General features: G+C 42.8%; 1 protein-coding gene across 4 annotated transcripts in view; it reads left to right on the top strand.

Moving 5' to 3' along the window:
* The window catches only part of DIS3L2 (DIS3 like 3'-5' exoribonuclease 2), a 350,540-nt gene that overhangs the window by 59,473 nt on the left and 275,229 nt on the right, over positions 1 to 15,838 (top strand). For all 4 annotated transcript variants that reach the window (XM_045481713.1, XM_045481715.1, XM_045481716.1 and 1 more), the window contains 2 exons: positions 5,990 to 6,043; positions 13,353 to 13,454. In XM_045481713.1, coding sequence (XP_045337669.1) covers positions 5,990 to 6,043; positions 13,353 to 13,454 — 156 coding nt within the window. The remainder of the gene's footprint in view (positions 1 to 5,989; positions 6,044 to 13,352; positions 13,455 to 15,838) is intronic.

Consider the following 15,838-nt stretch of genomic DNA (forward strand, 5'->3'; position numbering starts at 1 on the left):
AGTTTGTACTGAGTAAATATTTATTTACTGAGGATAAAGTAGATAAAGGATCAAGGTACTGTCTTCTGAAGAAGAGTGAGGAAGAATTTGGAAGAAAAATTGCTTATAACTTTGGTTACAGAATTTTTAGAGATACGGTGAAGAAAATATTCTACGATGATACAGGGTTTGCTCCTTCCTATTAACTTTTGCTTTTGAAGCAACTCTTTGCTGATATTAAAACAAAACAAAAAGCTGATCAATATAACAACTCTCTTTCCCAGGAGTTTGTAAATGATTCCTCCTGGCTTGTGACATCATGAGACTCTGCAGCCAGAGCCTCCCTCCACAGATGAGAACAGTTGTTCTCTGCAGATGGGGAGAGGAATGGGTTCCAGATATGAGGTCACCGTGTGAAATATACAACACTGTAAATAAGATTTTCAGAGGCAGGGAAACAGAGTCCATCTGCTTTCTGATACGAAGTTAATGTGTACAGGCCTTGATGGTAAGATAAAAAGCTAGACAAGAAAAGCTATTTGAATGCTGCTGGAGAAAATTAAACTTATTAGATATACTTGTAAGTATTTGTTAACTTTTGTGTTCAAATTTGAGTATATTGTGACATCCCTTTTTTCTCCCTATCCTGAGAAGAAACTTTTATTGAGCGATATTAAGGAGATATTTTAAAATAGGAGTAAGGTAATATTTTTATTTTGTTTTCAGTGCTTTGAACAATAATTTGACAGTTCATTGGTGTTTTGCCCTATGTGGGGACGCGGAGTCCATGGTGACCAAAGGAATCTCTTCCTTGTATTTGAAGTGACCAGCAGTAACACATGATTATGTACATGTAGTTTTGAAAATTTGTTGTTATAAACAAGTTCTCACATCATACATATGTCCTTTCTCTCTCCATAGGTGTTGAACTAGGGGGATTATTATGGGAGATATTGGAAGAAACGAGAGTATGGGATAGACAGGCCTGGAGGGGACTTAGGTTTGGGGTGATGACCAGAGTGACACTGGGTTGGATGGTAGACCTGGCTGGTTTCCTGATCTCAGATGATGCTTTGGCCGAAGGTGGGCTCAGGTTGATCCCCCAGAGCAGGCTGAGGCATGATGTCAGAGTTCCCCCTTAAATAGAATATTGGTGTAAAGTTGTTATTGGATCTTGGAAGAATTCCTAGTCCAGGAAGAGAGAACAGGATGGGTTAGTTTCTAAGACCATCATTTGTTACGAGTGAAATCGGCTGGAGAATGTTTGGGTATGAATGAAAAAGAATAGAGGTGACATTACAGTGGACTGACCAGCATTTAGAAGGCACAGATGATCTTCATAACATTACTTCCAGGGCTGGTGGGAGAGCTTCAACTCTGCAGACATTCAGTAATGAGCTCATGTTTCTTGACTGCCTGCTAAGGCATATGCCAATGAGCGAGATAGATCATTCACTGGGGGAGACAGGCAAACACAGCTACGACATAAAGAGGAAATTACAGCCTGTGCTGAGTGCTACTAGGGAAGTAAGAAAGATGAGAAATTAGAATTAGGGGGAGCCACTTTCTATGGGATGGTTAGGCTGCTCTGAGCAGGTGATTTCTGAGTTGAGATGTGTAGGGTGACAACGAGCCAGCTCTCAGGAGAACTAGGCGCAGAACATTATAGGCCGAGAGATCAGGTAGTGGGAAAATGGCAGGCAGGAAAAGCCTCGGTGTTTTTGAGGAATATGAAGAAAGCTGTTGGACATAGTGAGCGAAGGGAATTACGATATGGGAATAAGCTGAGAGGCAGCTGCCACAGGTAGGCTGTGTTGGAGAGTTGGATTTTATTAAAACTGAAGGGTTTCAGTAGGGAGAGGGCATGATTTACTTTATGCTTTAAAAACATCTCTCTGGCAGTTGTGAGATGAACAGTCTCGAGTGGGAGCTGGGCGACCCTGTAGAAGGCCAGCAGTGTGAAGCAGGTACAAAAACATGGGCGGTGGCCGTGAGGATGATGAGGAGTGGAGCCGGGCCTGGCAGGATGCTGATGGCTTAAATGCGAAGCTGAAGCAAAAGGAGGAATGAAGCATAATTCCCAAGTTTTGACTTGAGCAACGAGATGGACAGTTTTGCCGTTCACTGCGGTGGGGAAGACTGGGGGTTGGAATGCGGTGCTGGAGTGTGGAGGGAAGGGAGCAGACGGCATAAGTGAGGGATGAGGCCCTGGTGATGAGTGTGGCAGACAGAGAGGCAGTCTGAGGCAGTTACAAGCGAGGACTCTGGAACCAGACGGCTTGGGCTTGGATGTGGTGTGCAGGTGGGCACCTCTCAGTACCTTGGTGTTCTCATTTGTAAGAGGGAGGACAGCAGTACCCAGCTCATAGACTTGATTGGAGGGTTAAATTAGTTGATAGATACAAAGTTCTTAAAACAGTATGTAACATGTAGTAGACTTAATGTAAGTGTTATTTGAGATTTTTTTTGATGGCTATAGGAGAAACCTTTGTTACTCAACTCAGGGGGTTGCTGCCCATGGAGGGTTAGCTGGCTTTTTAAGAAAATGTGAAAATACATATTTCTGTGTGAAATTCCTTTGCTTTAAGTATTCTCAAACATCCTGTGAGCCAAATAAAACATGTTTGTGATGGCCAAGTTAGGCTAATTAGCCCAGTCATGTGGTATTTTTCTCCAGTAACATTCAGCTCCTTGGGTGCAGGCATGGAGAAGGCAGGTAATTGGGATGAACTGAGAGCGAGGACTTGCCAGTCAAATAGAAGAGGGAGAGTGGACCCACAGCTCAGGGTTTGCCAGGGCAGGAGGTAATGACAGGCCATGGCAACTAGGTGGCCAAGGCAGGGACTAAACATAGTGTGGAGACAAAATATGGTCAAGTCCATGGGTTGGAAGTCTTAGTGAAGACAAGACATTGTTGAAGTGGGGTATTTACCTTAAATGAGATGCAAGGATAGAAGATCGTGATCAGAAAGTACGATACTTGAGTTTTCATGTTTAGAGTTGGTGTCATTAGCACTGATGCCAAGAGACAGCCGTGAACACAGGGGAGAGTGGTAGGGTGGCTAGAGTGACTGGCTAGGGTTGTCTGGTCAACCCTATGGATGCGAAGTTCCGTAAGTGTTTATAGGGATGGGGGTGCAGAGGAAGGCAGTGAGCTACGAGTCAGAGCACTAGGGAATCAGAGGTATGATCGGAAGGTTTGAAAATGATAGCACTGAGGAGGTATAGCCGGAGCTAATGATCTGATCTTCAAAGGATCTTGGTTTTGATCAAGAATGGAGGAAAAAAATAATTTTAAAAGCTCAATGGGGAAGCAGGGGGCAAACATTCTTCTTCTGGTCCCTGAGATACATGGGATAGGAGAGATAAAATAGACTCCCTTTGAGAGCACATCAAGGGGAGTGATCCTGTCAGGGACAGCTGGGTTTCAGTTAAGTCAGGAAGCACAGGAGCATTCAGAGAAAGATGGAGCATTGTAGGGGCCTCACTGGTCAGGTTCAGGCCTAGGAGAGGGTTAAGGAGGAAGATGAGTGATGAGGGTTTGGGTAGATTAGGTGATGGTCATAAAAATATGAAAATGGAAGTCCTAGGGGCGCCTGGGTGGCTCAGTGGGTTGAGCGTCCAACTTTGGCTCAGGTCATGATCTCGCAGTTCGTGAGTTCGAGCTCTGCGTGGGGCTCCGTGCTGACAGCTCAGAGCCTGGAGCCTGTTTTGGATTCTGTGTCTCCCTCTCTCTCTGCTCCTCCCCCACTCACGCTCTGTCTCGCTCTCAAAAATAAATAAATATTAAAAAAAAATTTCTAGGGGTGCCTGGGTGGCTCAGTCGATTAAGTGTCCAACTTCGGCTCAGGTCATGATCTCACAGTCCATGAGTTTGAGCCCCACGTCGGGCTCTGTGCCAACAGCTCGGAGCCTGGAGCCTGCTTCGGATTCTCTCTCTCTCTCTCTCTCTCTCTGCCCCTCCCCCACTCGTGCTCTGTCTCTGTCAAAAATAAATAAACATTAAAAAAATTAAGAAATGGAAGTCCTAGACTTTTGCAGATGAATAAGACAAAGACAGATGTATTCTTTTGCTAGAAGAACATCAAGTGAGGGGGGAAAAACCCAAAACAAGCCTTAGATCAGAAAGCAATGCTTGGAATCAGAAAATGAGTTTTTAAAAACTTTAACTTCAGTGAATTGACTTTATTTGGAGTGTCTTCCCCTCACTAGACACTACACTTTATGAAGCAGAGACTTTTATTACTCTCCATTGTGTCCCCATCACTTAGCATAGTGCCTGTCATGCTAGTCTTCAGGAAATTGTGTTGAGGGAGTGGAGAAAAATTGAGGATAAATGTAATAAGCCTTTTATCTCCCTCCTCCAACAAGAGACAGCTATTCTAGAAGTGAAATTTCAGTGGCATTCATGAAAAGGAACTGGCCTCAGAGAGCTCTGCTGGCCTTGTCTCCCACCCCCCCCCCCCACCCCCCTACCCTGAGCAGAGTTACAACATGGTGGGGCAAGAGTAGTTGCCCTCGGGGCGCCTGGGTGGCTTGGTCGGTTAAGCGTCCGACTCCGGCTCAGGTCATGATCTCACAGTCCGTGAGTTCGAGCCCCGCGTCGGGCTCTGTGCTGACAGCTCAGAGCCTGGAGCCTGTTTCCGATTCTGTGTCTCCCTCTCTCTCTCTGCCCTTCCCCTGTTCATGCTCTGTCTCTCTCTGTCTCAAAAATAAATTAACGTTAAAAAAAAAATTAAAAAAAAAGCGTAGTTGCCCTCTTAAGCACTCTTGCTTATGTGGCGTTCTCTGCCTGTACTTCCCTTCTGATTTATCTGTGAATTTTTCTCCTCTGTCAACGAGCGGATCAGACACTGTCTCTGGAGCCTTTCCTAGTGCCCCCAGCCGAGAGTAAGCTGTGTCCCTACTTACAGAGTTCCTCATATTTTACTTTAGAAACAAGGACTGAGCTTGATCACCACTCTCTCTCCACAATGTGTGTCTCAGGATCTTGAACGTAGCCAGTATTCAATGAATCTTGAATTAAGTCCACTTAGGATGTTAACAACAATAGTATAAACTGTGACATGGGAGTACATTTAAACATGGTGTACCGGTGGAGGGAAGGACTATTTTCTACTTTATTTTATGCTCTCACCTATTTTGTTAATTAACATATCTTCTAGTCTTTCAACATTTTAGGGGGGAAATGTTATTTAAAACACTTTCTCAAGACGCCTTTTGAGTCTGGCTCTTAGGAAAATAACCGCCTCTATCCATGTGTTCCAGTGGCCTTCAAATGCAGCTGGAACCTTGGGAGGGTTACAGCTTCCTGCAAGAGCCTAAAATACTGAACTGCTATTGAAGGCGGCCCCCACCTGCACCCCTGTGCGTAAATAGAAGCAGACCCTGATTTGGTGCTGGAATAACATGAAGTTGAAGGCAGACTGGGTGGCCTGGCTGTTGGAGTCAGGACTCCCATTTACATGAAGAGCTGGTTCTGGACCATTTTGAATTATTGACTCATTTGGCTCTGCAGAAGTGCCACAGTAAAAAAATATGCATCTGGTCTCTCAAGGTTGAGTATCCAGGTTGGAAGTCAACCTGTATCACTTTGAAAATTGTCACAGACGTGAGCAAGCATGGCAAGGTCTCCGTGAATAAAAAAGGCCATTATATAGCGAGGCGTAATCCCCACATAACCTTGTTCTCAAAGTAAAGGTTTAAATGTGAAGACCGGCGTCCGGGGGCACGTAAAATCCCAGTAGTTGCTGCTCTGCCGCTCCTCACCTCTGCCCGTTCACAGCAAGGTGCCAGTGTGAGCTTTCAGTCTTCGATGGAACCTTGTGTTCCAGACATCGATATAAATCGTGTTTCACGCAGTTTACGAGTGGTCCGCATATGCCTGGGTCATTTCCTAGATCGAGCTGTTTAATTAATTTAAAAACGTTTTATTGGAGAATAACATACATACGGAAAAATTCTAAGTGTATAACTAGATTTTCACAGATTTTATTTTTTTATTTTAAAGGGTGTGTTGAGAATTAATCCAAAGAAGTTTCATGAAGCCTTCATTCCTTCCCCGGTAAGTTCAATAACTTTATAATAAACTTAATGTCACAGTTAATTTTTTAGATGTGCTCTGAAACTGAAATCATATATTCTAACTAAAAAGCGGAGTAGTAAAACAAAATCGAGGACGGGCAAAGGATTTGTTTCAAATTTAAATAAGCAAAATTTGTCTTTGGCTAACAACCCCTTCTGCCCGTCTTAAGCCCACACTGCGAGTAAAGGGGACAGTACTTGTTACTAGGGCTGCAGACAGCAGCTGAACCCACACAGATGCCCACTAGTTTTTGCAGTCGAATGCCCTTGGTTTATAGCTTAAAAGGATTTATGGGTTTTTCTGCTGATTTAAGTTAATCTTTCCTAAACACGCTACTTTCGATCTACTGCATGAGCTAATTTGCAAATATGTCCAAAAATAACGTGCAATGCTTTTTTTCCTTTTTGGTCAGAGTTTCTCACTTCACTTCTATGCAGGTGATAGGACTTGGTATAAGGCTCTTCACCGTTGGGTCTTTATACCCTCCTGATTCATTTTAACAGGCTGTCTCCTGTTAAGGGAAGTTCACTCTGACATATAGTTAGCAGGAGGTCTCTGGATAAGGCTTGATTGTGCAAAGCTAGGAGAGCAACATTCTCAAATTCCTGACGTGACTTTTCCAGGCTGCCATAAATAAGATAGCCATAGAATTATAGATTTTTTTTAAGTTTATTTATTTTGAGAGGGAGAGAGAGAGAGAGAGCGAGCGTGTGTGTGTGTGTGCGCGCGCGCGCGCAAGTATGAGCTGGGGAGTGGGGCAGCAGGAGAGAGAGGAGAAACCCAAGCAGGGTCTGTGCTGTTGGCACGGAGCCTGATGGGGGGCTCAATCCCACAAACCATGAGATCATGACCTGAGCCAGAATCGAGAGTTTGGACGCTCAACCGACTGAGCCACCCAGGTGCCCCCATTTATAGATGTTTTAACGGTGGAAGAGAGCATAGGAATAAATTTGAGCTTATTGATGAGGGAATGGAATATATATATATATATATATATATATATATATATATATATATATAACATATATCATGAATATATAACATATTTCATGATGTTAAATGACAAGTTTAGTGAGAATACAAGCTCAGTCATGTGCTTCACAGGTGGTAGTTGTGTCACAATAACTTTTAAGACCTATTCCCAAGCTCAGTTTAGTTCTTTTTTTCTTGTCCTACAGAAGCCAAAGATTCACATTTGTTTCTCAAGTTCAGTCTTACCTGTTGGATTAGATAAAAAGTATCACTGGCATGTTACATTGTTCTCTCTGAATCCTATTCTGTTCCTGTGATGGGATGTGCTAGATATGCTGACTCTCGTACTGTGATTGTATAACTGAGGGTCAGCTTTGTGGCATAACTTACCTGCAGGAGTAGTTTTATCGTTCAGTGGAAACACTGTTTACATGGTGTTAAGATTCTCAAGTTTGCTCATAAGATGAAAATCACATTCAGTAATCCTAAAAATTACCCATGAATACTCTTAGGAATATGCCTTGTTGGAGACAGATAATCTCTCAGTAAATCCAGCATAACTAGCATTTTCTCTACATTAGAAAGAATTACCATTTATTCGTTGGCATACCAGTTGAAGGAGCTTGATTATAATAGGGGCCCCGGTGTATGAAAAACATGGATTTTTAAGCACGAGAATCATACCCTGTGCAGTAAGGAGTTCATCCTGAGAGACACCTGGGAGCTGAGCAGATTATAAATCTCCTGTCTTCTGTGTTCACTGAAGTTTGCTGTCATCGATTGGAATGTTAAGGGGAGCTCCACAGAACCTTTTCAAAATTTTATTGCTTATTTTCTTTCTTCTCTGAATACACAGTATTGAATTTCCCTGAGTTGGATCCATGTTAGGCTGGTTCCTAAGAGGTGTGGGGCCCAGGACAAGAATACAAATGGAGGCATGCATACTTTATAATAATAAATATTTAAGAGTATAAATCAAACTAGCAAACTGTTAACACATTCATAACAAATAAAACATATTTCTTGCCAAAAATACCTCTGTGTACCTGGGTTCAAACGTAGAATTCTCAGACTCCTTGGAGCTCCATGCTGAAGTATGGGTGCATGGAGAGGGTCCACCTCTGGCCTACCCTTCTTTCCTTCCCAATCCTGTCTTCCCTCTTTGCTGCCTGCCCACCTCCCCCATCAGTGAGGGTGCTTGCATGCACTTATGTGAGCATCTTATCATATCCCACATGTCCAAGTTCTTTCCACATGCCTTGGAAATACCTGTCCTTTAGCCACCTGTCAAGTCCAATGGGTGCCACCAGTGACTGTGGTCTGCCTTCGGGCAGACAGACCTGGGGAAGATGCCTGTGTATGCCCTGGAAGTGAACTTGGAGCTGATTACCCCAGGGATGCTCATCTGTTTGGCCCTTAGAATTCCCTACTTATGGAGAGGAGTGTGACTGGAGAAGGGCCAGAGTAAAGGTCCTCTAAAATGTGGGGCCTAGTTAGGTTCCTATAATTTAAATTCATATGACCTAAATTTGCAAATGATGTGTTGCCACAGTTTAATTTGGCTTGTTAAAGGAAGTTAAGAAGCAAAAGTTATTGATGTTTCAAAAGCCCAAGTTGTTTTCCTACTTGAAATTGTATTTTTGGCATGTCCTATTAAGAATCTTTTAGGGGCGCCTGGGTGGCGCAGTCGGTTGGGCGTCCGACTTCAGCCAGGTCACGATCTCGCAGTCCGTGAGTTCGAGCCCCGCGTCAGGCTCTGGGCTGATGGCTCAGAGCCTGGAGCCTGTTTCCGATTCTGTGTCTCCCTCTCTCTCTGCCCCTCCCCCGTTCATGCTCTGTCTCTCTCTGTCCCAAAAATAAATAAACGTTGAAAAAAAAAATTAAAAAAAAAAAAAAAGAATCTTTTAGACAGTTGTGATATTAGGATTGGCTTATTTTTATGCCTCTTTTATTCTCTTATTTGGCACTAATGGAGTAGTAATATTGTCTCAGAGGGTAAAAAAGTGCTGAATGATTCACCTTTAAGTAACTAAGAACTGACTGCAAAAGCTCTATCAAAGCCTAGTTGTAAGTTTTGGTTGTAGATACGGGAACAGTCCTGCATTCTAGTTTTGTGGAGTTTTTTGGTCAGCTTAAGTTTTTAGAGGCATTATAGAAAGTATTGAGGAGGGAGATAGTGGAGGCAATAAATTGCATGTAGATAAACCCCACAACCACCATTGGTCTGGATTTATGAGCATATGTAGCTCATGTCCATGTCGAGTATGAACTGGAAAAATGCTTGCAGGTGGACTAGGAGTAGGATGTCAGAACCAGGGACTGAATGTTCCTGTCTGTCCCCTGCTTTAGCATGGAGAGTAAAGACAGGAATTGCTAGTAAAGAAGATGTAGCCCCGACCCTGATGATAGGAAATTGAAGAGTTTTCTTATTTGTAAAACGAGGGGTGGATTAGATTGTCTAATGTTTCTTACAACTTAAAAATTCCAAATTCTAATTTAAATTTCTAAAGTTTTTGGAGATAACAAAAATACACTAGGTTTGATTATTTAGGTTCTTACTAACTTTAAAAACTAAGTTGTGAACTTACACAATGTCATTTGCTGTGTTAAAATGTCTACTTAAGGGGCGCCTGGGTGGCGCAGTCGGTTAAGCGTCCGACTTCAGCCAGGTCACGATCTCGCGGTCCGTGAGTTCGAGCCCCGCGTCGGGCTCTGGGCTGATGGTTCAGAGCCTGGAGCCTGTTTCCGATTCTGTGTCTCCCTCTCTCTCTGCCCCTCCCCCATTCATGCTCTGTCTCTCTCTGTCCCAAAAATAAATAAACGTTGAAAAAAAAAAATTAAAAAAAAAAATGTCTACTTAAGTCGATAGTCTAAGAACAGTAATTCATCATCACTTGTTTTTTTTTTTTTTTAATTATTTTTAACGTGTATTTATTATTATTGAGAGACAGAGAGACACAGAGCATGAACAGGGGAGGGGTAGAGAGAGGGGGAGACACAGAATCTGAAGCAGGCTCCAGGCTCTGAGCTGTCAGCACAGAGCCCGACGTGGGGCTTGAACTCACGAACTGTGAGATCATGACCTGAGCCGAAGTTGGTCGCCTAACCAAGTGAGCCACCCAGGCGCCCCATCATCACTTGGTTTTAATAAAGTACTTCATTTTGGGGGCTGTTGACTTAGGTTCATTATAATTTCTACTGATAGAAAGTTGATTTTCATTTTCTTTTGACAAAGCCAAAATACATGGGACAAGTCACTTATATATGTACCTGCCAGCCTCCTGGAGTTCTCAGTAAAAGTAAGATACAGAGTTAGAATAAAACCATGTGACTTTCAAGCAAACCAAGATAAATTGGTATTATTGAGATGCCTCTTTGTCCTATTCGGAATAGGATAAAGAGGAGAAATAGACTAGATATAGAAACTTGGCTTTTTACAAATAACATAAGCTCCATTCTGAATATGTTGGTGTAAGAAGTTTTAGAACTTTTTTGTGCATCTTGTCATGGGAGGCACCCTTTGAACATCTGTGGAATTTATTTGGCCCAAAGGGAGCTATTGCATCAATAGGGAATGCTCTTGGTTGTCCTCCCCCTTCCAAAGCCTCCTAAGTATTTTTTTTTTAACGTTTATTTTAAAGAGGAAGAGAGAGAGAACACACATGTGCGTCCATGCAACCGGGGGAGGGGCAGACAGAGGGGGGTACAGGGAACCTGAAGCAGGCTCCATGCCGATAGCACAGAGCCCAGTACCGGGCTTGAACTCGCAAACCGCAAGATCATGACTTGAGCCAAAGTCGGATGCTTAACCGACCTAACTACCCACGCGCCCCTGCTAAGTATTTACTTAGATTACCCCCAGATCCCTTTATATTTCCTCTAGGGTTGTTCATTAGTCAATTTTTTTCCCCTACTCTTTCTGGGTGTGGGTGGGTGGAGCTACTCTTTGGAATTCAAATAAAGAACTGAACTCTTTGGCCTTTAAAAGTAGTCAAGGGCGTGCCTGGATGGCCCAGTCGGTTAAGCACCCTCCTCAGCTCTGTGCTGACAGCTCAGAGCCTGGAGCCTGCTTCGGATTCTATGTCTCCCTCTCTCTCCCTCTCTCCCCTCCCCCAAAATAAACAAACATTAAAACAATTTTTTTAAGTAGTCAAGTGGGGGTGAATCAAACTTTAAAAAAATTTTTTTTTAATGTTTATTTATTTCTGAGACAGAGCATGAGTGAGGGAGGGGCAGAGAGAGAGGGAGACACAGAATGTGAAGCAGGCTCCAGGCTCTGAGCTGTCAGCACAGAGCCCGACGCGGGGCTCGAACTCACAAACCGTGAGATCATGGCCTGAGGCGAAGTCGGTCGCTCAACCGACTGTGCCACCCAGGAGCCCCAGAATCAAACTTTTAATATTGAGCTGTTCCCAAGTTTACTGTCTTTAAAATAAGAGGTTCTGCAACAGGTACAGGGTTTTGTAAGAGCTGAGTAGTGATGCAATACCTGTAGATTTGTATATTGTTTGAGGTTTTGTGTGTGTGTGTTTTTTTTTTTTTTTTTTGTATACTGTCTGCTTTTCTTGGTTTCTTGGGATGGAAATATGACAATACCAGTCTCTTATCATCTTAAATCTTTGCGCTAAGGGTGGTGTACCTGCTTATGAAAGAGACGTTTCGTTCCGTATGTTTTGACACGTGATAATGGGTTGGGATGACCTCCAGACAGCTCTCTTTTCATCCCAGGGAAGTTGGAGAGGTCCTGTCGCTGTGTAAATTGCAGAAGGCAGCAGTTGGTGATGATGTGCCACACTTCAGTTGTTCGCTCTCCGTTTATTGGTTGTTTCTTCCTTGTATCTGTGAGAAGCTCGACGTGAGGTTAACAGCAGTAACTGTCTATGTGGCTAACACAGTAGCGGTACCTCAGGGACTAGGGTGGGTCAGGTTTGGCAACCTGTGTAGGCCACAGCTGTGAGCCCATGGTTAGATTGGAAATTGAACAGAAAAACTGTTCTAAAAGGTCTCTAATGGCTTGTAATTGGAAACTATAAAAAATGCTGACTGCCTAGAGTCCCATTTTTGGTGGTGGTGGGACAAGTTTGGTGAATTGGGGATGCTCATTTCAGTTTTAACTGAAATGTTATAGCAATCGCCTTTAGCTCGTTGAGTGTTAAATCTTATCGAATCAAGTGCCTCTATTAGCAAATTTTGAGTGGTGGTTTCTATGCCTGTTTGCTATTATTTCCTTTAAGAAAAATAAATATTTTATTTCTCTTTTATTTTCTGAAAAGAAGCACTCCATATAAACCTTCAGAAGGATAAGAGGATTCGAGTACATGTTTGCCTGTTTGTTGATGAACGTTTTAAAAATACTTCATTTTTTTTCATGGACCCTTACTGCTGAAGGGGTGGTTTTCCTTAGCTCTCTTTTCCATCTGAGTGTTTTTTGCAAAGTAATTTGGCTTACTAGGAAGACTCTGGCCTCTGTGTAAGTTTAGTAGTTGATACCTGGGGAGTTCACTAGGACTTTACTGCTTTAAGTGGGTTATTTGTAAGCATGTGGTCAAGGATGTAGGTGTCCCGTGCTTTGTGTTCACAGGGGGTGAGGGAGTGGGGTCCAAGTTCACCCTGCTCCTCAGTCAGACAGGTGGAAGAGTGTGAGAATACTTCATGAATCTCCTGTCCCTTTCCTTTCCTTCTTTGTCTTCTACTTAGGTCTCCATCAAAACAACCATACTTTGTTTTCTGTGCCACTTGCCCGGGGGGGGGGGGGGGGGGGGGGGGGGGTGGGGAGGAGTATGATTTTGCTAGTTCCTTCCTTGGAGAACCCAATTCCTAGAGCTGGTTGCTGCTCCTGCCCCCAGTTGGTTTTCTTGGGGGATTATATTTTATTGTTCTTCTGTTTGCTTGCAAATTGACTACTTTTTACCCTTCTTTGATACTTAAAAAAAATTCAGTTAGTGTAGAAAATGTATCATCATGCTTTATGTCAAACAAGAAAGAATCACTTACTCCTTTCTCACATTCCAATTAGGAAAGCATGCAGCCTCAGTTTTTTGCGTTATATATTTTTGTTTGTTTTTGGTCTGCCTATAGGAGATCTTCCCTTATATTTAAAAAAATGTTTTTTAACATTCTGTTAACCTGTTCTCATATGTTCATCCCCATTTCTGCTAGTTCCAAAGACTGATTTCCCACTAGGTCTGTTTGTGGCTGGGTACTAGTATTCTTGTTAGGTCAGTGGACAGTTTGTAGAGTTCACAACTTTTAAACCAAGGAAGTAAGTTTTGGTTCCAGGCCTTGGTAAGGTGACTGTTTTCTCTCTCCAACCTAGGATGGTGATCGAGACATTTTTATTGATGGTGTTGTTGCTCGTAATAGAGCCTTGAATGGGGATCTGGTGGTCGTGAAGCTGCTTCCAGAAGAGCAGTGGAAGGTAAGTTAAAATTTCCTTTTCTAATAATAGAGTCCTCAGGGCCTTTTCATTCCATGGTGCATCGGGGAGACATCATAAACTGAAGCAGTCATGGACTCTTCTAAGAAGCAGGCCATGGAATGCTGGGAACTTAGAAGCATCTGATGGGCAGACAGCTAATGATTTGAGTTGTTCTCCTTGCTCCCTCCCTTGTGACCTGTCTTCCCTTCACATGCCTTGCATTGGTTTCTGGTAATTTTTAGGACAGAATAAAAGCTTGCAGGGCACATTCAAACTTGATATGTATTATTTTCCCACATTAAATACTGGGAGAACTGGAAAGACAAAGTCATGGGGAGGGTGGCAGTCTTCATACATTCTTGCTGCCTCTATGGGAAAACTCAGGGAAAACATACCTAGTTCTGTAGTATCCAGTTTGGTGATTGGGCTTCCTTGGCAGACAAAAATACTCTTTTTATAAAACAGAGATCTGGTGGCAGAGGAAATGTTTTCAACATGAGAATATTCTGGGTTTCATTCTCCATATATGTCTGTCCATTGAAAAGAAAGATGTGGTTTTTGACTAATATTTTTTTTTTTATTAAAAAAATTTTTTAATGTTTATTTTTGAGAGACAGAGACAGTGTGAGTCAGGGAGGGGCAGAGAGAGAGGGAGACACAGAATCCAAAGCAGGTTCTAGGCACTGAGCTGTCAGCAAAGAGCCTGACGTGGGGCTCAAACCCATGAACCGTGAGATCATGACCTGAGCTGAAGTCATATGCTTAACTGACTGAGCCACCCAGGTGCCCCTTGACCATTATTTTAAATAAGAGTCAGGCACTGGAATCATTTATAGTAGCAGTTTCTTTGAATTGTCATGTAGAACTGGCAACTTGTGTGTCTAAGTCTGGATTTTTCTTTGTAGCATTTATTCATAGCATCTTTTATTTGGCTCAGTTCATCGGTATTGAGGAATATGGTGTTGTCTTCATTGAGCGGTACTATAGGAAATAATAGAGTGGGCTTTTTAGGCTTGGGTTTGAATCCCTTTCTGCAGCTCATCTGTATAACTTTGGGTGAATTATATAACCTCTCTGTGCCTCAAATTCTTCATCTGTAAAATGGGAATAATCATAGTACCTACTTCATATGTTTGTGATGAGGATTAAATGAGAATATACATGTAAGGATCTTAGAATGGTGCCTAACCCATGGTAGCAGCTCAAGAAATGTTGGTTTTTATTATTAGCTTTTCCAAAAATGGGGGAAGTACTACTACCTTCTCTCAGAGCTTTGTTGAGATATAAATTCAATTTGTGTTTTATCCGACAGGGCTGGAGTAACTGAGTTAGACCTATGTGCCAGGGATTTGTAGGGTGTAGGGATGTTAATAATGATCACGATAGACATAGTTCTTTCTTTTTTTTTAATCTTTTTCAACGTTTTTATTCAGTTTTGAGAGAGACACAGAGCATGAGTGGGGGAGGGGTAGAGAGAGAGAGGGAGATACAGAATCTGAAACAGGTTCCAGGCTCCAAGCTCTTAGCACAGAACCAGACACAGGGCTGGAACTCACGAGCCATGAGATCATGATGTGTGCCGAAGTCATTCGCTTAACTGACTGAGCCACCCAGGCGTCCCATGATAGACATAGTTGTTAACCCTTATGGAGCTTTTAGTCTGATGGGGAGTGCAGGAAGAGACAGATACTAATAATACACAAATTTAAGGATAATTGTAGTTAATGCTGTGAAGTTAAGTGAAGAGTATTTTATGAGGGTTAGTTATCCTAGTCCTGATGCCCCCAGCCCACCCCCAGTTGCTGCCAATTGTGGCTGTAGTCTCCTCCCTTGATTCTCCAAAAGCACAGCTAAGAGTTGGTTCCAAGTCCTAGGAACATAGATTGATTTAGGCCACTTTCTCTTTTCTGGAAAGCGTCATCTAGCACAGTGTTGACCATATCTAAGAAGGCAAGAGGAGTGCATTAGGGCCTGATCAAACTAAAGGAAGTATTCCTGGAGGTCATTTGAGGGAGTAAAGAGGCAGAATTAGAGTGAAGATGATCTGAAGAAGGAACACAAAAAGGTGATGGTTTCCTTTAACTCAAGGAGTGAGAATGGGCAGAATAGAAAGAAAGAGAAGAGTAGTTAGCAAATTGGGTGAGTCTGGTGCTGAGCGGAACGTGTAAGATGTTGACTGATTGAAGAATAGGAATGGAGAGCTTATAGTAGAGCACCTGTTGAGCTCTACAGAGGTGGACGAGGTTGATTAAAAAAGAGCAAGGCCAAGTTGCCTAGCATCCTTCCTACCTTGGCTGCAGCAGGGGATGGCTAAAAAAACCCAAACATATGAATAAATAAGTTAGTTGCATTATTTTCCCTGTTTTGCACCTCCTTTGTATTTA

This window comes from Leopardus geoffroyi, chromosome C1 (assembly GCF_018350155.1).
Source record: "Leopardus geoffroyi isolate Oge1 chromosome C1, O.geoffroyi_Oge1_pat1.0, whole genome shotgun sequence".
NCBI lineage: Eukaryota > Metazoa > Chordata > Mammalia > Carnivora > Felidae > Leopardus > Leopardus geoffroyi.